This window comes from Cinclus cinclus, chromosome 9 (assembly GCF_963662255.1).
Source record: "Cinclus cinclus chromosome 9, bCinCin1.1, whole genome shotgun sequence".
NCBI classification, from domain to species: domain Eukaryota; kingdom Metazoa; phylum Chordata; class Aves; order Passeriformes; family Cinclidae; genus Cinclus; species Cinclus cinclus.
In genome coordinates, this window is record NC_085054.1 from 18,468,048 (window position 1) to 18,491,551 (window position 23,504).

Genomic DNA, 23,504 nt, shown 5'->3' on the forward strand with positions numbered 1-23,504 from the left:
ATCTATCAATTGATAGATGTATACACTGTTACAAAAAGAAGAGTAAGTTGTTACAGAAACTTTACATTTACATTTATATATATATATATTTATATATATATATCTATATATATAAAACACTCCCCCACTACATTTGGTACAAAGAATAAATCAATCTCAATGGACAGCAGTTTTCTCTCCAGGTGGGCTGAACAGCAGATTATCACCAGAGGCATCAAATTGTCTGCATCAGACATGGGCTCCATTCCTGCTCTCTGTTGATTGCAAAGCAAACACTTCATTTTCTGAACATAAGGCAGTAGGAACAGTGGTGGTTAGACAATCAATGTTATTCTCCTGTAGTATCTGTACAGGTCATACATTTAAGAGCAGCCCTGGATCATATGCTGAACATTCAAGTGCACCTTTAGAGCAACAGCACCTCTTATGTGAGGGTTTGATCCTCAAGTAGTTTGTCTGTCAGTGAGTTGTGAGTTACTGGCAACTGCTCAAGGAAAACCCGACAGCAATGGCACAACATCCCTGGATAACAGCACCAGGCACACACCCCCCCACTGGGAGAAGGGCAGCTTCCATGGAAAAAGAGAGAATGGCCTAATTACAGATGTTTCCACTACATACTTGGCTATAAGATTTCCATCATATTTCATGTCCTGTACACCTGAATCCTATCCAAAGGGTTTGCAGAGACACAGTGTCTCCAGACCTACAGAGGAACCACCCAGGGCTCCTTTTCTCTGTCTTAGAAGTAAAGGGAAAAAGAATTATACATATAGCATAATGAACTTTCTGGAAAGCAATGCTCCCAAAGGAAATGCATTTCCACTCCAGTTTAAGATGGTGTTAGGAATAGGAAATTTTAGCAAGTTTAACATCCAGCTGCAGGAGCAACTCAAACTTCTACAGATATTACAGACCTGATGCTCAAGGTGCCAAATTACTTGGACTGCAAGAATCTCTCTGCACGTGGTGTTGTTAACCTGCCACATATTAGAGAGCTCATGAAAAATGCAACTCTCACACAGCATTAACATTGTCCTCAAAGAACTGCTCTCTCCTGCAAACATTAATTGAGTAATACAGCGTTCTGATTTCTTTTTTTCAATCTCTCCTGGATTCTGCTTTCTGCTCGAATGGAGACTACAGCCCCCTGCTGTGATTGCCAATTATATGAAAAAGGGCTGAATCCATTTGGATGGTTGATAAGAAGGAATGTCTTGATGAAACTATACCCACATGCACCACCCTCAAAGCATCTGCCCTCCAATAGCCTACAAAATATCCACCTCCTGAGCACAATGGCAGTAATCACCCATCTTGGTGACTTGAACATTTAAATAATGTCATATGGTACTCTGGGAAAAAGAAATCAGTTTACATCATGTTATTCTGTGAAGCCAAAAATGGAAAAAAAAAAATTAAAAGGGGAGAAGGGAAAAGAGAAAGGAAAAACAGAAAATTGAGATAATTGCAAGGTTTGACTTGCTTGCATCCCCTCAAACTCCAGCTGCAATCTTGCCACGTGCCTGGTAATTGCACAGTGTGTTAATACAGGGAATCTTCTGATGGGGAAGCTCAGAGACAGCTTTGATTTTACAATGGCTGGAATGATCTTGGGAGCCAGTGTTTTCTCCTGAATCACATAATTAAAGCTGGGAAATCCCATCCTGATAGTCTAATGTAATAATTTCCATCCCTTGGGCTACATACTTGTTAGAACTACTTTAAGTCAGAATTTTAAATATTGCTGAGGGCCATGTGGAAATTCAGTGAGACAGGGTGAACTCATTATGGCACAAGGCACAAAGTCATCACTCCTCAGATGCGATTTCGGGGCCTGGGAAAAGCCTCCCTGAAGGCTACCTGCCACCAGTGCTATCCTGCTTCCCTGGTGATCCCACTCTGTTCCAGCTGCTCTTGCCTGGCTGTCCTGCTGGGGGTTCAGGGCTGCTGAACCACTGTGCCAACTTGGAGAGTTGCAGCAGGTGCTTCACATAGGCTTCTAGGTCTGCACCATCTCCTAACTCTGCTGCTTAAAATCTCTTTAAGGGCATCTCTCTCTCTCTCCCTCCCTCTGCCCCATTTATTTCACCTGGTGAGACCAGAGCAGAAACAGGATGAGCTGTTAAATAAGAAAAGCAGCTGCTGAAAATGATGGGCACTGTTGAGCCTAAGGTGTCCTTGTGGCAGTGCTAATAACCCCACTTTATTACAAATATCCCTACAGCTTTCAATCACTGCAAACTGAAGTCAAACAAAATAATTTAAAAATGGGACACTATTTTATACTTGCCCTCTGGTCAAACCTCTGTAACACACAGGCTTGCAGAGTCACATTGGCTCTTCCTCACAGGAAAGACAATATACTTGTCACGAGCAACACAGGCTTTCTTCATTTCCTACAGCTGCCTTCATGAAAGAGCTGAGTACACGGCCCAAGCTGGGCTTCCAAACAAGCAACTGCAAAGGAACAGCACTGAGAAACAACCGACGCCGGCTCACAGCAAAATCTGAAACCAAGCGGGGACAGACAGGACTGCTGGGAACAGACCGAGCACAGCACTGCTCGGGGAAGGTGCAGACAACAAAGCCAAGCTCAGCACCACATGGAGCTCATGCGTATTTCAGGGTGTACTTTTATCTCATGCTCAGTATTGCGACATTCTAAAATACTTAGCATCAGGAGTTCATCATAAATATTTAGAAACACTGAATGATAACAGAGGCGAACTTGTTCACATTGCTAACACACTGGATGTAGTTGTACATTAAGCACCAGCAATAAGTTTCCTTTTTGCCAAACAGTTATGTCAGACAAACATCTGGTTGTAGACAACATGGCTTCTGCATCAGACTAATACAGTTCTTATAGACACAGTCACACACATACACAGAATTACATTTCAAGGCTGGATATACTGTTTAAAAATGCTCCAATTTACTTCAATAGCTGCAGTAGCATTTGTTTGTTGGGTTGTTTTTTCTCAGAAAAATTGAAGAAATATCAGCAAACAATGCACATTACTCAGCTGTGTTACTATTTCAGAGAGTACTGACTGGAAGACGCTATAAGAATGTGCAGCAGACTTTCTGGGTCATGTCAGACTATGGAAACATTCCTTAAAAAAATACTTTCCCCCTGCAAAGTCAGAATCACTAATTTTTTTAAAGTATATGAACTAAACCCCGATAATAAAACAAGACGAAATATTAGCCCAAAGCATGGTGATTTCCCACAAGAAGAGCATGGCCTCTAAAGTTGCCTCTCATGGCAGACACAATCAGGATCAAAGCTAGAACAAAAAGAGTTAACACTGTTTAGGAAGAAAAGAAAAAGGAAGAAAGAAAAAAAGCCCATGGCTCTGGTGCGGCAATCATCACATCTCTTTTTCCAGTGATATAAACATCTTTGTTTGTTAGGCACTCCAAGTTCATGTCTCCAATGTTATTCCAACATTTACTTTTCTCAGCATCTCACTGCCTGTATAATTTTCTCTTAATTAAGATTGGAAACATTCTGGAAAGCTTCTTTGGATAATGCACTTTGTTTGTGTTGTTTCTCATCAGCTGAACTGCATATTACCAAAGAAGGCTGCAGAGAGTATTTCCTGTAATATGAAAAGATTCTGTTGAAGATACAGGCAACACTGCCCTAGAAAGTTACTACTTCTTTTTTTTTCCCAGAAACATAAAAAAATCAAAAATTAAAAACAAAGGAAAAAGAAAATGTTCAAGTTGTTGGCATGATGGAGCCCTGTTTGGCCTGTCCCATGAGCTGTGTGTCATCCAGTTCCCCATTGTTGTCCTGTCTCAGGAAGGATGCATCCAGCCCTGCACCAGGAGCCACCTCTTGCCATGCTTGGAATGCTCACATGTGTTGTGTGTGGCTGCTCAATGGCCACCAAGCCCAGCACACAGCCCCTTCCTCGACAACCGCAGCCTTGGACAGCACACTGACCTTCCAGCCATGAACAGTTGCAGTAGAAGAGCCATCTCCAGACAAACATCCACAAAAGCTCTGCAGAATGGTCCATTTGAATTGTTGTCCTTTTAAGGAGATGTGCTGTTTACAAGAAACACAATTAACCAAAGAAAAGAAAAGACCCTACTGTACAATATTTACATCTAGAAGCTGGGCCGGTATTTGGTCCATAAAATCAATTTAAAAAAAATCATATAGGAAGTTATCCAGTCCCATAGGATCTGTCCATTCATCAGCTGTTGGTAAAGGTCCTTCCAGGGGAGGCCTCAGGCCTATAATCATATTTATTCAGTGTACTGGGATAATAGGTTGTTGTGTACACATTGGTTTGCTGCAGCGGGTAGAAGTTGGTCCTGTCGTCTGGTATCAAGTTGTTTTTGTTAAGTGTCTGTAAAAGAGAAGAGGAGATGACAGGCATGGCCACAGTGCCACACGATTACTCTTTTCTACCTGCAGGCACCTCCCTCTCACCTGCCTTCTCCAGCACGGACTCTGCTGCAGCCACCACCACCTTCCCTCCGGCTGGGAGAGCAAGCTGGCACCTCGCACTCGCTATGGGGCTGGGCTTGGGGACCACAGCTCCTGCCAGGTCTCCCTTAGCAGCCCTGAGCTCAGCTACTGCTGGGGATGGACCCAGAGCCTTCTCCAGGGACGTGGAGTCTCCTGGTGGATGGCATGTTGTCTGAACACCATTGTCACACAAAGCCATGCTGGGCCTACACGAAGGTTGGCATTAATGGCAGCGCTCAGTTCTAACCTCGTCCAAAATGTTCATGGTACAGCCTGTGGCTCCCTCTCAAACCAGGTGCCAAACGGCAGCTTTTCCTCTTTGGAAGAGCAGGTGTGCATTTACCTGATCTCCATCTCCATTGGTAGATATCCAGGTTTGGACCCCCCGATATTAAGTGTGTCACTTCTGTAAGCTACAGTATAAGTAACAAATCATGGTCACTTTTGGAAAATCTAAAATTACTTCAAAAAATTTAACAACCACGTAACAATTGTTGGAAACAATAACATAAAAAATGAGAACGACAAATGCCCGTTTTACCAAAAAAATTTAGAAATGTTTTTTTTTTTCTCCCTCCCCTCTTCCCACCAGCAAGCAGATGTCCCCCTCTCCCCAGATTAAAGCCCATTGCTATGCCCGCTGTTACTTATGTACAAGGATAAAATCACACCTTGTGTGTATGTGTGCAATAACTCTATGTAACTTTCTCTTACCTCCTAGTCATCTGATTTCTGTGAATTTGTCTGAGATACTTTTATCACTGTTTTTTCATCTAACTCCCGGCTTAAATTTCTTATGCCTATTTCTGGTCTGTGTCGCTCCAAAGTGCACCTTTAATGGCTGTTGTGCAGGGAACTCACTCCTTTGATCTTGGAGTCAACACTAGGCGTACTGCTACAGCATCCTTATCTTCAGGGAACATTTAATTAACAGCACATTTAAAGAGAGTGTGAGCATCTCTCCTGTCAGGAGCAGAGATGGAGAGGTCTAATGAGCCAGCTAGTCCTGGGCCCTAATGGTTGTTCTGGGCCCTAATGGTTGTTCAGGCATGATCTGATGCTCCTTTAGTGACGAACCACTTTGTCTCAGTTCCCCCTTGAGAAAAACACCTCATGCCTGACCCAGCTCAGGGCAAGGTGAGAACTAATTAACTAGTGCTCGAGTCCATGAACTACCCAGCTCCTTCAGCTTTACTCAACCCATTGAACTTCAGGCAAAGTGGCTCTGTCAGCAAGGTGAGAAATCTCTTTTCTGCCTGAGAGCAGGTGCAGATGGAAATTTCTGGGGAAGGAAATTGCTCTGTTGCCCCCAGCCCCAGCAGCAGTGGGGTGACCTGACAGTAGTGGGTTCCCTACAGATGGGGAGCAGGGTCTTACCCTGTGCATGTGCCCACTGCACAGTCAGGGTTTGTCCACATCCCAGCTGCGACCACTGAAAGGATCAGCTACCCTGGGCTCAAAGACAAGACCACAGACCACAGACTACAGACCACATTTATCTCCCTTGTTTCTTTGTAATCAAAATATTTTACTGCATGGGGAGGGAGCGAGGAGGAGGAAGAAAAGAAAATGTTTTCTTCTAATCAGAAGACTGACAGCTAGAGCTACCCTGGGAGCTAACAACTCCCAATTTCATACAAGATGTTAGGAGGAAAAGCTTTCCTGTGACAAAGATACCCTGGCAAAGAAATTTCCCAGTTGCTGAACCACCAAATAAGTTTCGCAGAAATGAGCACTGCCTGAAACATCTCATACGTGAAAGCTGGAAGAGACCCAGCTCCCTCCTGGTCTGACTGCAATCTCCCACTGTCTGGAGTCCTAAGTTGATCCCACAGCGCAACACTTGTAGGAACCAAGGAGAGAATTTGTATAGGCACGCTCTAAGTGACAAATATTTTCAAGAAATGAGAATCTGTGCTCTTCAATATGAAAGTAAAAAAGGAAATGTCATGCTTTGCTCCCAGTCACCCATAGAAATATTAAAGTAGTGTGGCCAACAGTCTGCTGCTTTGTGCTGGAGGCTGGGAAACAAGGAAGCCAGCCTCAGTCCTCCAGTGCTTGCTATGCTTCCCCGGGAAATCCAATTAACTGCTCTGTGCTTCTGTGTCTTCTGACCCAGCTTGAGAAAAACGAAGTTTGAGATTCCCTGTAAAAAGGCACTTTACTAAGAACTACCACTGAGTATTTGGGGGAGTTCCTCTCTGATGAGCCCCACAGGTGTTCACACTGGCTGTACAGGATGGCTGCTGTTTCCTACTGATGTTCCTAGTCCAGGATATCCACTGCTGGCACCATAACTCCACAGCCACAGCAGGAAGGAAGATGAAGAGGCTGAGTCCCACTGCCACAGTTTCTCTGGACTCTCTTGAAGCTGGTCCAGCATCCAGGCCTTGTCTGGGTTGGTTAAGATTCATGATATGACAGGATTGCCACCTCTGAAACTTAGTGAGATGAAAATCCTGACCTGCAATAGCTCAGAACCATCTTGATCTGAGGACAAAGACCTCAGGACTCAACTTCTTTGGCTTTGAGATGGAAAATCTGTATGAGTTTTAGCATGTTCCACAGTATTCAAAACTAGCCCATTACAACACATTTAGCAATTAATTTACATGATTTGCATTTTTCCTTCTCTCTCTTCTTATGTTCATATAATACTTACTTAGGAAAAACCCCACAACTCGTCATTTGATCTTTTTGGTTTTATTTTTGATGGAGGGCTTATATCTTAGGGAAATACCTCATAAGATGATTTAGTGGCATTTATAATGCAATTAGCTGCAAAGAATTTGTCTCTGGAAATGCTGCGATGGCAGTACTGTCCTAAATCAGCATGATCAATGTGCACTGTCTTAATATTTCCCCCCACAAACTTATTGTCTGTCTCATTTTAATAAACAGATGATTAGGTTCCTTGGCACTAGAAATTGGTTGATATTTTGTAGAAGGGAAATTAGGCAGCAGTGAAATTTAGAGATGTACACAGACACACTCATGCATTCTCTGCAGGAGAAGAGGTTGCAGTTAATCTCTCTGGGTCGATTCCTGTGCTGCTTTACTCAGAGTTTTAACCCCTGCTCTCATCCCACAGCTCTTCACAGTGACAGTACAGAGATGGTCAACAACATTCCTTTTTGAAGGCATTTCCCCACCGCTGTGTGGGTTATGCCATTGAGGTCAGAGCCTCCTGACAGCCTGAACTCACTGGAGTTCCTGTGGGATAGGAACAACCTGCTGCACCCATGGATGCCCCCAGCAATACTGATGCATCCCAACAGGAGAGGTGAGAGTTGTCACCAAAGCACAAGTACAGCCCATCACAAAAACCAGCACAGATCAGATCCTGGCTCCCAGCCCAACTCCTGCCAGTGTCCCATCCCCTCAGCCCCCCTGAGCCAGGTCCCCAGTACTACCAGGGCTCAGGGCTACTACTACTACTACTACTACTACTACTACTACTACTACTACTACTACTACTACTACTACTGCTACTACTACTACTACTACTACTGCTACTACTACTCAGTACTACTAGAGCTCTGGCTGTCCTTACCAGAGGCGTTACCAGGGAAGGAAAAGAGACTTGCCTTTGCAACCTGAGCCCTCCTGCACAGACATCCTGTGCCCTCCAGAGTGACAGACCTGTCAGTCATCTGAACAACTCCAGACCACACCAATGACACTTTTCCTGATGCTCAGCCTGTATCTTCCTCTTACTGTCTGCTTCCTGCCATATCAAACACTACTGACTGTCCTTGCCAGCATCTTTTACAACTGTCTGCTCAGTAAGGAGAAAGAACCAAAAACCTGATCAATGTTTACTGCTGCAAATTACTTGTGGCAAAATCTCTGTGCCATACATATGATTGATTCCAAACCCCAAGGAAAATGCATTTCAGGCCCTCATTCTGGTCCTATTCTGACTTGAGAAGAAAGAAGCTTCTGGTATTTGTGCAAGCATAATATTCTACATAAAATGTGAGGCCAGACTGAGCTAATATGAAAACCGGTGGAATGTGCTTTAGGAAAAATACTCCATTCAACTAACAATTGGTTCTTTTACCTGTCTCCTCCCTTACAGTACGAGCCATGCCACCCTGGCATTGCTGATGTAACTTGTTTCTTTTGGTCTGTTCACCACTAACCTCAATTCAAGGGTCTGTTAGCAGAAGGAAAGCCACCAGCATGTTCTAACCTAGCCAAGTGGATCACTCAAAAGCAGGCCTGACTTTAACTGCTTTCTTTAAATGACACTTTACTAGGCTGCACTGGCATATGATTAATAAAATTTTAAAGAATCTCTGATCCAGGAACTCTGCTTTGTCAAGCAGGGGTGCTTTCAGATGGACTAAGATGGTTATGGCTTTAACAGAATGTAGAAGAGTGGCAGCTTGCTCCATTAAATTGTTCTGTCATCTTACCAAGAGATCCAATATTGTTGTTGGTGAATTGCATGTCCATGCCAAGCACAAAAGAATCCTGAGTATTTCAATATTTGTGGAATTATATGAACAATCTGATCACTCATGCAAGTGTGTTTGCAGTTGGAAGTGGAGGAGTCTGAGGGGAAAGGTCACAGCTCACACCAGAGGCAGAGCACTCACATGCACTCACAGGCTGCTTCTCCCAGGTATAGCCCAGTGCTGGGAATGTTAAACATGACCCTATCACACCATATGCATACAGTTCACTTTGTTCAGCTTTCTCCTTTGATATTTTTTAGCCTAAGTCATTATTCAGATTTTCCATTTGTTCCTTTTCCTCCAGCAAGGCCTTGCCACTACTTCCCCAAATTCTGCCTCTGCTCCAAATCATTAAGTCATTATCCACTGACCTACTTGCTTACATTGTCCCAGATGTATCAAAACATTTCACATGTAACAGTATGGGACTTCCAGTACTACTCCCAACTCCCATCCTACAGCTGCAAGTATAAGCTGTGTAAACATTTCTTACACACATAAACAGATCAAATGTTTCAATTTTCAGTATACAGTCATGAAAATTTCGAAACTTGATTTAAAAAGTAGATGGGCATCTCCCCACTCCCAATTAAAAGGAAGTCCATATATTTTTGAGAAGCTGAAGTGAAAATCATACTTACAAAAGCATTTGATACTCATACAACTAATACCAAAATTAGGGCCATAATGTAGTTCCCACAGGGTAACGTATGATGGCAAGATTTCCTTAATCTGCTCATGTAGAAAGCACTCAGCTTTTCAGAGCTCAGCATTCTCTCTGAACTCCAGATCTTCCTTTCTATTTTGGGGTTGTGGAGGAAGAGTCAGCAAGTTTCCCAGGAGTTTTGTAGGTTAATCTTCACCAGCTATGCAGCACCACAATCCCAGTGAAGTCAGTGAGCAAGGACAACTTCCCCCAACAGTTTCTGTTGGAGAAACTCACAGTTTCTCCACTATTTCTCTGTGAACAGGTATAATTTCACTTCTTCTACTTCCCATCCATGTCATCTTCCTCTTTAAAAAGGTAAAAAAGAAAAAAAAAGTTGGGTGACCTTCCCTGGGCAGCTTCAAACCATATTTTTCAATAATTATGGTTACCACCACTTCAATCTCTGAAGAGGCTGAACAATGCAGTGCACACCTTTCCATGGCTCATCAGAGATGTGCTGCCTGTGCCATGGTTGCACAGGTTTAAGTTTCTACTTTGGAAGTTTGTTTGCAATGTTGCATGTCCCAGTGTACTGCAGGGAAAGAACTTCCTTTTTCCTTCACCACAGAGTGGGTGCAGGCAGGAAGGAACCAGGGGTAACAACTCCAGTCACTGCTAACCCTCATCATCCACTATGAACACAGGAGAAGGTCTAAAATCAGGGTCCAGGGAGCAGACAGCAACTTTGTAGCCAAGCCATTTCTCTTAGTAAATCCAAATGAAGCCCATGTGTATCCCTCATCCTTCCGCTGCAGAAATCATGGACAACACTTCTGCTGAACTCAGTCCCACAATCCCTGAAAGAAGCGAGGCAGCCTTTCCAGTTTTCCATGGAACTACATCCAACAGACCTCCTGTAGCAAAGTGGGATGGGCTTTACGCCCCCTCATTCCCCAGGAAAATGGAGGGATAAGGGAATTGTGCAATGATGTAATGAAACCAAGATCCAACATTTAGGTTCTTTTGTGCTCCTTTTAAGCCACTTGCTTCTCGCAGTGAAATCAGATTGAACAAAATGCCTTTTTGATGCAGATCAGCTGTTTCATGGAGCCAGCCATACCTTCTTGTTAAAAGATGTTACTTTTTGCATTGTAGAAACATTAGCCAAATGACTCAGGGTTGTGGAAATACATTAATATTATGAAACATTTCCCAAAGCTTGTACATCTCTGGAAGTACCAGGGCAGAAACCTCGGAATTATAATTAACCAGTAAATTTGGGAATAATTAGCATAATAATTGCATTTCAACAAAATAAACCATACAACTAAAATAACCTCTTTTGGCAATAACTGACACCAAGAAAATACATGACGTCTGGCCCACCCACATGCTCTCTTTCTTCTGATCAACTGGATGCCACAACACTGCTGTGCCTCTCAAGCTAAGAATTACAAATAACCCTGGAAAAATGGAAAGTTGCCAGAAGGACCTTATGAGACCCATGTATTTACTCCAAGCTAGGAGTGATTCTTAAGACTTAAATGATTTCTCTTTCTGAGTTTTCTTTAAAATTTGTTTAGTGTCTTATGCCAAGCAAACTATCTCACCTGATGCTTTTATAAAAGCTCTTAAACTCTGTCTACGTGAAGTCAAAGGAAGCAGTGGCCAGGGTTTATATATTGAGTTTTTTCCTGATGAATTCAATAAGGTTGTTTGCAGGATTTACAGTGAAGGGTAGATGTGCAGATGAGGAACCTATTTTCTATATAAGAAGGTTATTCGTCTCAAAAAGAGATACAAAAAAATCCCGCTGGGACACTAAACTTATGACTGCATGTTCTTTTTGGATGGAAGCTTACCATATTTTTAGACTGGAGAGTCTTTGTTCACTATTATTGGTAAATAAATTAAACAATCCCCAAATGACGGCAGCATCTGTAGATGTGCTCAGGTTGACAATAGAACTAGCATCCAATTATCAGAAAATGAATAGCTAAAGTTATCTATAGCTGTTTGAAAATAGCTATTTTATCCTTGTACTTAGGAGGGAGTGAAGTTATATTACTGCCATTGTAAACTTATAAAACTCTTCAGAGTTGGCAACATAAAGGACTATTGTCAGAAGGATGCTTTGGCACATCTCTGACTTCAAGCACATGAGTAAGATGGCAAAACAAATTGCATGTAATAGTAAGGCAAACTGAAGTATTTTTCTGAACTGGAAACTGAAGTCTGAGGAGGTCATGGAAATCCTCCCACTGGCAAGGGGCAGGTGTCTAGCCTAAAGCTTGCAATTTAGCCCCGGCTTGCCTATGATTTGGTGGTGGCAACACCCAGGACATGGTGTCCAGACACAAAAGAGGAATTCAAGGCTGCCCCAGCTGCCTCCCAATATAGCTGATGCACAGCATATAGCAGACATGATCTCAGCTGTGTGGGAAGGTGTAAACTGTCTCCTCGCTGCACTCCTGTGCCTTGGTGAATGCCCCACGCATACAAGAGTGTTACTAGAGAGCCTCAGCCCCTCAGCTACAGCACCTGAGCCAGCACACGCTCCAGTACTCAGACAAATTCACCAGAGGGGTAATCATGGCCCTGTAAAACTGGCATTAATAGTCACTCTGGGTGCAGATGATGGTTGGGAGCAGTGGGTTCTACTGGGTTCAGCTGATGGTAACTAGTCTGGGGCTATTTGGGGGGCAGTTCTCACTGCCTCACTGCACTCATACTGGAGCAAACAGCCTTAAGGTTTTGGATGGCCTCAGAGCTGCTTATTCTGGTGAATCACCAGCACAAGTCATGCAGCCTCGTGCCAGCCTACAGTGCTGCATTTAGCCTGAGAATTGCAAAGGTGTAACTGCAGTGGTAAAAAAAGAAGTAGTAAAAATAAAAATAAAAGTAAAAACTGGGCCCAATTTGCCATCTGCTAACTCCATGCAATCTCCTATAGTCTTACTGCTTTCCAAATTCTCCTACCCTCTAAATAGCTGCTTTTTATTACTTTCCTCAGGATTGCTTTGTTTTCTCCCCATGTTGCCTCTCACCTTGTTATTTCCTCTCTACATTTGTAACCTCCTCAGGTTATTTTCCATTATTTCTATACCAGTGGCTGTTTTTTGGACACACCTCCCAGTTTAATATCTTCTGCTCATTTAATTAACACACTGACTGCACTCTCTCCAAGCTCGTTAGTGAAGATATTAAATAAAGCCAAACCTTGCATTACTGCTTGCAGTGCCCCAAACAACTCCTCCCCATAGCCCTGTTCCCATCAACAATTGCCCGATCTTCACAGTCCATTAGCTGGGTTTCAATCTCTACAGCAGCCTTCCTGTCCAAGCCAATTTCTATTTACACATCACAAGATTATTTAAGACACCAATACCACCCTCTTTTCTTTAGATGTATGGACGAGTGAAGCTATGTTTTTTTACCAGCTGAGAATCTGCAGCTCAATCTCTGTGCAAAAAGTGATTATATTTGATTTCTCCCTGCTCAGCTGGTCTTGGCTCAGCTGTCAGCTCAACTGAACCACCTTTCATTTCACTGGGATATGTGATATGTTGCCTCTCAAATATTAATTCAGATCTTCCTGCATATTAATACTGACACAGATTTGTTTCAATGAGTTTCCACTGCTGTAACTGAAAGCACAGTCGAGTCAATCCCATTTTTTTCTCCTGGTTTCACTCTCTAGTATGGCCCTGACTGCCAAATTTTACAGACAGAGCGGGATTTAAGACCCCATTGATGTGCTTGCTTGAATGGGGAAGGTCCAGGCTTTCTCTAGCGACTGTGGGCCCGTATGCTCACAGATGTTTTGTCTTATCCCCAAATCCAACTGATGTTTCCCACACAGACTTATTTGAACTACTTGTGTGACTTTAGTGCATTGGACTTTTGTAGCTTAACAGTGACTCAATTAGCAGGGCAGAAATTGGCTGTTCTCTCACTAACACTTTTGTATTACCTTTGCAATTCAGGGAACTGGGGGTTTGCCTAAGGTCCATGATATTTATAAAGGCAATTGGACTTGTTCATTAGCTGGTTCTCAGAGACTCTAGGATACAGTCCATCTAGATTCCTTCATCCACAGATTTTCAGTTCTTTCCTTTATTCACATGCTTTGTGCCAAATCTCAGGATGATACTAGAGCTGACGTAATGAGGATTCCCCCAGCTGTATGGGAATGCGGGCAGAGCCGCTCCCGCTTCCCCTATGCCAAATCTCTTGTGTATATATAAATGATACACCAAGAAAAGTGGCTGTGGCTGTAGCGTTGTCCCAGCCTGTGCAGCCCATGTTGTGGCAGCAGCTAGTGCATTCTTAGCAGCCCTGAGCTCTCAATGACTCTTCAGGACTCAGCAGTCATGGTCCAGAAAAAAAAGCTCAGGTATTTCATCTGTCCTCATTCAGAGCTGCCAAACATTCTGGAAACTGAGTTCTAGTCCTGAATACTGACACAGCTATCTTTATTTTGTATGCACATAGCTCAATTTCTTTATAACTCTACTTAAGAATCCATTATTTGCAAGTGGAACTGTTTAAGAATAGCAAGGCAGCTCGTCTCCAGGTGTAGCACAAAGGTTATATTTTTTCTGGTATTTATTATTTGTCTAATATTACCCTCTCCCTTACTTTAGCTCCCTGCCTCTTTCATGGCTCCTTTTAAAGTCTTCTGCAAACACATAACTAATTCCTCCTGCACATCTTGGTGGCAGTGAGGATTTCCTGGTTCAGCTAATACACATAACACTTCTAGTCAGAGCTTTGAAGTGACAAAAGGGGAAAAGCACCTGGACCAAGGGAGAACCATTAACTTTGAGCAAATGAGGGAAGGGTATATTTGAAATATTTCTCTGCTGACCAGTAGAGGGAAGTCATGTAAGTAAGCAGCAGCAAGTCCAGTGCAATTTTATTGTGCCCATTCCTGTAGTTCTTCAATTAATTATTCTTCCAGCACAGCTGAGTGGGAGCAGGCATGTACATGTCGACCTCAGAGAAATTAGGAAAGGGGAAAATTGCGAGAAAAAGGTAATATCAGTCATTAGATCAATGAGTGTAGCTGGAAAATCAGATAAGCTTTAGAACACATCCGTCTGTCTTCAGTTCTGAAACAGCAGCTCACATGTTCAAAAACCTGCCAGATTTTTCAGCTACACTCATTGATCTAATTAAAAACAAACCAAAATTTGTCTGCCTACAAACAGATTATCACAGCTGCAGTAATACAACTCCAAAGAAAGGCTCATGTGAGTGTCCATGATGATCTAGCCTGTGAGAAGGCAGAGCACGCCCTAACCTGGCCGCACAGGAGGTATGCCTGGTTCTAAAGAGGGAGCAGAGAAGCCTGAGTCAACGAAGAGAAAAACATGGCAGGATTACCATGAAGCATCTACCCACAGTGTCTAAACTTCTTAACGTGGCTTAAAAACAGAAAGTCATCCCAAATGCCAGACTCTCTTAAAAATGGTGGGGAAGAGGGAACAGTGAGGATTCCCACCCTATAGGGAGCAGCAAGGGTTTGCATGAAAAGCAGATGGAGGGAGCACTCAATTCCCATCGGGGGACTGCTGTGAGCAGCTGCTTAACATCCCAGAGGGAGCAGGAGCAAGGTAACACTCAGATCTGAATTGGCAACCTCCCCTACTCTTAAATACTTTATCTATGCAAGTGCGGTATCTGTGACTCACGAACAGCAACCCGCTGAGCCCCTGCTGCCACGGGGTGGGGACAGCGCTGGGAGAAGCACATCCCTCTCTGGGCACAATCATCCCAGGACAGCCACACCTCCAGGCATGCTTGACTGCTCAATTTGAGCCAATGATATAAAGGGAGAAAAGACACTAATAGATTTTGACTGAGACGCACCACTTAATCCTTTTTTCCCCATCAGTAAGCTCTCTTGCTTTCCCTTCATAGTAGGCATTATGCAAATCAAGAGTCCCCTGAAGTGATATTTGCAACTGCAGGATCATACAAGAAAGGGCACAATGCTTCTTTGCCAATTCAACCCCCTGCCCCTACTATTCTATTTCAAATACTATGCTCATGGTAAGTACTAAAAATACATACTCTGCCATTCAAGCACTTAATGTTCTTAAATGCTACTTTGTTCAAGGGAAATAGCCTTTGTTAAACATGAAATTCACTGGGAACAGAATTTATATTTCACTCTGATTCACTATACATATATATTTATATATATATGTGTGTGTGTGTATATGCGTGTATATATATATATATGGCTTTTTTCCCCCATCTGATTATATCAGCTAACACCACGCAGCTAAAGCAAATACCTGGGGGAGACTGTTCATAACTTTTGATAACATTGGGTATCATCAACTACTGCTTTATATGTGCACTTTACAGCCACTTTCTAGGGCTTGAACGATGCACAGTGTAAGGGTCACTGGGAAAAGAAAAAAGCTTATATCACAGTGCTATCAATGTATGTGCTGTGATCACAAAAAATAAATGGGTTAGCCAATTTTAGTTGAAGTAGCAACACATCAAATTAAGTGACAGGACACTGAAACACAAAGTTTTCCATGGAGAAGCAAACATCCTCAGAGACCAAGGCTGACTTTGACAAACATTCCTCTAGGGCACTTGACAGCAGTTTAAATAGCTTTAACTTAAACCACTGGCTGCCTCTTCTCTATAAAAAGGCGTGATTTTCAGCAGCAATGAAAGTGACCATCACCAAAAGAGAGACATTTAAAATCCATACAGAGATTCACTTTCCTATACCCTAAGCTCTACTTTTTTTTTTTTTTCCCACAGAATGAAATCACAGAATATTCTGAACTGGAAGGGACCCACAAGGATCATCCAGTCCGTCTCTCAAGAGAATGGCCCATAAGAAGTAACCTTGGCATTATTAGCACCATGCTTGAACCAACTGAACTAATATTCTTTTTGCTAATTTTTGCAAGGTTGAAAGCCACACCAAACACCCAGCTTGTTGTTTTTTTTAAAGAAGGATTCATCTTCCAAAGACAGAATTGGTTTCTGTGTCTCAGCTCTCCATGTTAGTATTTTATTACCATGAATTATTTGGGACTAGTAATGAAGTGTGGATCACAGGGCCCGGGGTCCTTTGCAGGGGGTGTCTGCTCTGCACTCTATCATTTGTTTCCCAACAGCATTGTTCTCACTTCATTAGAAATTATTCATTGCAGCTTCTAATTTATACAGAGTCCAAGTGTGATGTACTGATTATTTCCCCCATTTTCTGCTAACTGCATCTACATCTGCTGTATCATTTTAGGCAAGTGCAGGACTCACAGTTCTACTGAAGTTAATGTGTATTGTTCTAATGTCCTAGAAAATTCAGATATCAAGCGATACATCAAACACTTAGTTTCCCTCTTTCATTGCCATATCCTGCAATCTCAGTTCTCACCTCATCTTTTCCCACAATAAATTTAATCTTTGAAATTATTGTTTTGCTTCAGTGTTTGGCCCTTAGTTCCTACAACAGCAGTGCTGGTGCCAGAGAAGATGCAATGCTCAGGTGCTTCCTCAGCTTATTTGACACATCAGTACAGAGTTTTATTGCATGACTCACGACTGAAGCTGTGCTGAAGGAAGGAAGGAGAGAGGGAGATCTATCCAGCACAATCACAAAGAAAATCTGCAGAATCATCATGAAAACCATCCTGCAAACTTACATTTCTCACTGATCCCATTTGGCCTGATCCAAAGGCCATTGAATTTTGGATTTGGACCAATATGCAGATGTCTTTGTCCAAATCCTGTGTAGAATAAAATGTTGGCTGTCTTTATTGGCAGAAGATTTAGCAATAGGAAGAAGTTCAGTCCAAACCCTTTCTCCATGTGTGGCTGTTCCGAGAGATCCTAATTCACAAGGGCTCAATCTTGACCCTACATCCTCCTGCTTCTGCTGCAGGATCATCTGGCTTTCCATCAGCACAGCTCTGGTAAGTAACTCACAGAAGGCATGGAGCAGCTGTAGCAGGATGTTAAAAAGAGAATCTCCTTGCTGCTTTGATAGTCAGTTATTATCTAATCGGGGTGGCAGTACTGGGAAGGTTGTAGGTGGTTCTGTAACCTGTCACGCCAAAATGTGAAGAGCAGATAATTTTTATTTCATTATGCTTTTGTTCTGCACAGTCTTCAATATTGTCAGAGTGTTGTTTGAACTTCAACCAATTAATGAAACATGAACTGCTTATTAGGTGACCCAAAAGGTCTCTCCCCTACGATCTGTGAATACCAAATCAAAATCAACGTGTTGCTGGCAAATGCATATGCATGAAATCTTTCAAGACATCCTGGCTAAAATAACTAATAATAACCTCACATCATTCTTGAGAAAGCAGTACAGGAAGGGAAAAAGAGCCAACAAAAATAAAACATGCTTCTGCAAAACACTGCCTATGCAAGTTAGCATCAGCTACATGATCAATAGGTCACCATTATGTATGGTATTTACATCTGATCTGCATTACTGCACTGCTGTGCTGAAATAGCCAACAAGGCTCACATCAGCTAGCACTTCCTTCATTAAAATCTGCCTTCATATAAAATTTACCTTGATTTATGAGTTTGCATTCAGTGCTGTACATTTGAATGTAACACTGCCAAACTTTCTACAGTGTTCACCTGCTGGTTGTACAGCAGAGATATTTCAAGATGAAAACAAACTAAAGATGGTTGCAGAAGGCTTATTATTATCAAAGAATGGAAAATAATAGATTGGTGCATATGGCCAGCCTTCTGCTACCATCATGTCACTGTGTATTATCGTTTTCTATTACTGAAAAGTAGTCTATATTCTATTTTCCTTAATCCTGGAGTTATTAACTCTTTCACACAGACACACACACACACACATTCAAACCTAAAATTATCCTTTCATTTTCATTAAAAAAATGGAGGGTGGTTTTCTTGGTATCTGCTGAATAGAAACTTATTTGGGTTTAGAATCTGGAATCTCAGGTACTTCCTCTTTCTTTCACATGTATATATTTTAAATTCAGATAGCCTATATCCAAGCTCAGTCCAGCCCTCCTTTTCAGGAAGGTGAATTTTGGCTTCTCCAGAATTTTAATGCTAATTGGGTGGCATCACAATAAAATCACACATGCTCCTTGAAGGCATGAAAAACTCCCTTCTGACCCTCAAAAAAATCTATCAGTTTTTCCTAAATATAAATGCGGCTAATAACAAGTTCCATAAGTAATTACACAGCACAGAGCACACAGAGCCTTTCCTTTTACTTCATTAATGTTATATGCTTCAAGGGAACACTGAGGACTGACAGATTTGTAGTATGAAATGAGAAATTTCAGCCCAGAGCTTAGAAAAGGAGGGGCAATAGAGAAGGTGAGCAGAAGGATATAATAAACAGGAATGGAGAAAAGGAGGCTTCATTAGACTGACAAATAGATTTTGCTCTTTCTGTAAATCTCTTTGCCTCATTCACCACTCTGAAGTGTATGACTTTGAGTTCTTCTCAGCAAGTAGCCCCTTGCTCCTAAACATTTAGCTTTGGTCTGTCCAATGACTGCAGATTTATGCACGTGAACTCTTTCACTTCCTAACATTCAGTAAATAAGTCCCATCTGGTCTATCTCTCCTTGTGTCCAAGTCCCTTCTCCCCCCAGCGCAAGTCATACAGTCTCAGTTAGCTAATGCCTTCCTTTAAATAAAACAGACTTTCCAAAACTTGATCTAATGCCTAAGCTCTTTATGTCCCTCGAAAGAAGACTCTAACAGCTGCTCACTGTTACTATACACTAGATCAAGTATTCAGAGATGGATCTATCAAAAAGGTCAACTCCCTCCTGACACTACATTAACTAATCTGCTGCTATTTTAAACTTTGCTTAGCTTTGTTATTACTTCTACTTCACTGTGCCACTTGACATAGACATAGTGCATTTCATAACCCATTTACCCAATTGATCAAGATCGTCTGTGAACAACCTCATCCTTCTAAATTTTAACCACTCTGCCTATTTTAGCATCATCTGATAACACATGATAGCACAGTATAAATCATGAACAAAATGCTAACACAAATACAACCCTCTCACACCTGCTTCTGGCTACAAAAATAAATTTGTCTCTTTTCTTTATTGTTTGCTATATAAGAAACAAGGGATACTCTTGCTCATTTCTTTATTCCTGCAAGCCTTTTTAATCCGGGTCTTCCTATTGACTTTGCCACAGCAGCTCCCATAACTGAAAAGATTACAGGGAAGTTTGATGCTTTCAAGATCAAATCCCTGTTCTTTACCTGTCTTAATAATTTATTACTGAACCTGTATATGCAGAGTGTGTAGAATAATACATCCCGTGAAACTTTGATAAAAGTCTCAGAAAATCCTGATATGTCTGCTGCTTCCCTCCTATCTAGATCAATATTTATTTAATTTGTAAAAGGAATCCAATTTGCTTGACATGATTTACTTTCCACAAATCTATGCTGACTTGCATTATGATGCTGGACTCATTAAACTGTATGCAACTGTAGCCTTAAGCTTGCTAGCAAATGTGGTTTTTTGAGACTGCATTGATAGGCAGCAGGATCCTCTGAGAGGCTGCAATGCCCAGCAAGGATTTCACCACATTCTTATTACCACACTGGTCAGTTATCTGTCAGCTCAAACTGATTTCCTTTAAAACAGTAAAACAACACTGACCCTTTTGAAATTATTTGATGCAAGCTCTTATTTCTGATGTGCATTCACACTGCAAATCATAGCCATGTATCGAGAGCTGTCCTGTGCCCATCATTACACAATTCCTACATAGAAACAGTCCCCAATACCCAGGGAGTTTACACTGTGGCAACAATCCCACCACTGACCTTATTGTTGGGTCTCAGTGAGAAGCTGGGCCAGACCAGCAGAGGCAGACTATCAAAATGTCAACAGCACGTAGCTGTACGAAGGAACAAGCAGCTGCAGGGCTCCCTTCTGGCTTGTGTTCATGTCCCAAATAACCCTCCACACTGTTCCAGTGACCCTAGGCAGGCTGTTCCTCCTGTGGTGACATGAAACCCCTCTGCCCACGACACTGCTCACTGCTCTGATCCCACACTTCACCAGGAGACTGATGCTCAAATCCAATGAAGTGCTGCTGTCTCAGGGTATTGTCTGCAGCACCCTGGGTCCTATCTGCTCAGATAATGGACAGTGCTCACTTTGGCAAGCTGACATGCCAACAGCACATGCCACTTCAGCACTCATTTCCTAAGGCTTCACCTTCCCACCCTGCTACTGTCACTGAATTCTGCACAGCTGCCTGGGGTAAGTTCTGTCCAGTACTGATATAGGGGGGCAGAACCCTCTCTGTTTTCTCATTCACTCCAATTTGGCAGTTACCAAAGAATTTCCAGAATCTCATCCTACCAATGCACATTTTCCCAGCTATTTGTGCAATGAAGTTTCCATTTTTATTCTTCCTCCCCTCCATTTCCTCTTACCAGGCACTAACAATGCACTGAACTGAGCTCTCACTGATTTTTTTAGAGGACAATTTGTATACATTCAATAGTCAGAATGGGCTGAAGTATCTTGGTATGTACTTGCCAGACTGGCATTCATCAGGACTGTGAAACAGAACAAAATCCCACCGCAGTAATGAGGCTTTTTAACCCCTTTGTGACAGCACGGCTAAATGCCCTTTCAACCCCATGTATAATGCCATCAGCTGGGCACAGAAACACAGACCTACCCAGTTCCAACCATGACATGAATACAGAATTTATTTAGGGAGTATCAAGCTGTTTGTGGCATTTCTCCTCAAGTACCCTACCTTGAACTCCATAGGGGTGTACTTCTCATTCTTGGGCGTTGTGTTGCCCTTGTAATGGAGATGGTTGGGAGTGGTTGGGTGGATGACAGTGGACTCCTGGGACTGCCTCTGGCAGCGCTGGCAGTACACGTAAATCACAAACGTTAACAGGCTGGAGCCGAAGAAACAGGAAACCCCAGTGGCAATCAGATGGATGAGACTAAAACCTACAAGGGAAATGACAAGAGATGCTATTTTTAAAGAACGGCCCTTTTCCCTCCCCTGACAAGACCACAGGTGCAAATCAGAGCAGTGACATCTCGGGATCAACATTAATAAGCTGTTGAAGCCAGAGTCTTACGTTCTAACATAAACTGACATAATCTCCCCGCAAATCGGTCTCCCCACTGCAGCTCTGCCTTGTGCAGCTTAACAGGTTCATGCATTGTTTTCTCAAAGCTCCCTCCCTGTCTATCCTCTCTCCCCTCTATTGATATTGAAACTAAACATTATGTTAAGCTGACAGCTAAAGAAATGAGCCATACAAACAATGCACACTAATGGATTCCAAAGCATGTGCGTGTCATGGAAATAAGGGGATAAAAATGTTCAGCGTTTCTCTGAAGGGGAAGGAAGGGAAGGAAAAGCCCCTTTTTGTTGGCTGCCCAAAATGCCTATGGGACTGTGTGTGGGGTGGGGGAGATACACATTCCTCCCCCTTGTAATCCAAGTGTGCTCAGCATTCTTGCTTATTCATGGGATGGCATTGCCTTGGTCATGTCTGCATACTCTGAGGTGTATTTGTAGTGCTAACAGTGAAATAGGGGTCCTCTGGGGAATGGGAAAGATAAAGTGGACAAAAGAAAGGGGGGCAGTGCTTGAAAAACACTTTGTTGGCTTTCTCTGCAAATTGCAGAGATAGGAAATCAGTTGCAGGCAGGTGCTGGTGGGGTAGCTACAATGCAAGCACTTCAAACAGAAAAGCTCTTGGACGATAAAAGCCTACTGCAGATATTTCTCCATGTGGGATTGCAACAGCACCCTTCAAGGCCAGCACTGACCTGTGGAAGGAGCTGTAGCTGGACATCCCACACACTGGGAAGTACCTAACTTGCAGCTCTGACTGGTGAGGGAAGACAAAGTCCAACAGCACTCCTCATTCCTCCCTCACCTCATTGAGTCTCATACCCCATGGTAAAACCCACCAACATCAGATCTCGTCTGACAACAGAACCAACGGTAGTGACCCTTAGAGCTACCAAGTTATCAAAGCAACCAGAGGCATTATGGGATGGCAAAACATTATGACCCTGTTGTATTTTGCTATGTGCAGGGGGGACTATACAGAAAAGAAACAGCTATTTGATTCCAAATGCTTCTGCCTTTCCTCTGCCTTTGCTCTGTCATCTTTCAAACAGGAATGACAGGGACGCTAGAGCCTGAGAGGACCCCCTGACTGCTGGCCCTAGGGCAGCTGTCCCAGGGGTCATTCACATCGCCTCAGCGGCGACTGCAGTGGTAAATTTCCCTTAAAAAGCCAATTCATTTGGACAGACTGCTGTGTTGACTTGACTGTGCGCAGGGAAATGGGGCTGCTCAGAGAGTGGCTTTAAACGAGGCTCATTCTTAGTCTGATCACGGTGTGCAGTTTTTTGGTGCCATCTTACATTTTAAGTGATATGCTTTTCAAATAGCAGATTCTGCCCATTAGTCAATGGCTCTTGTCTAATCTTTAGTTAAAAAATATCCTCCTGATTTTAAAAAGAACAAAACCAATAGTGTTCTACACCAAAGTAACGCACTTCAATCATAATTACAGTATGCAACATACAGAATTTATTAGGCTGATCAGATACATTTATTTTTCAAACCACACTATTAAATTCCATTGCAAGACTATAATTTTCTATTGTTTTGGATGATGGTCCAAAAAACCTCAGCAGAAATGTTATGATTTCCTACTAAATGTCACAAGACTTTTTCAAAAATAATTTTCCTTTCTAAAAATCTCTGCCTGTTTTGCATCACTCATGAGACATAGAACACAGAATATGCAACTGTGTTCAGTAAAGCCACATGACACACTGCCACATTCTCCTGCCCAGCTTTCCTTCTACTGCAG

The 23,504-nt window shown here is 42.5% G+C and overlaps 1 protein-coding gene across 1 annotated transcript in view; it reads right to left on the minus strand.

Moving 5' to 3' along the window:
- Window positions 1–4,214: 4,214 nt before the first annotated feature.
- SEMA5B (semaphorin 5B) overlaps window positions 4,215–23,504 on the minus strand; it is a 127,813-nt gene continuing 108,523 nt past the window's right edge. Inside the window, exons 20-21 of the mRNA XM_062498291.1 lie at window positions 21,404–21,609; window positions 4,215–4,370 (exon numbers count right to left, since the gene is read on the minus strand). Coding sequence (XP_062354275.1) covers window positions 4,215–4,370; window positions 21,404–21,609 — 362 coding nt within the window. The remainder of the gene's footprint in view (window positions 4,371–21,403; window positions 21,610–23,504) is intronic.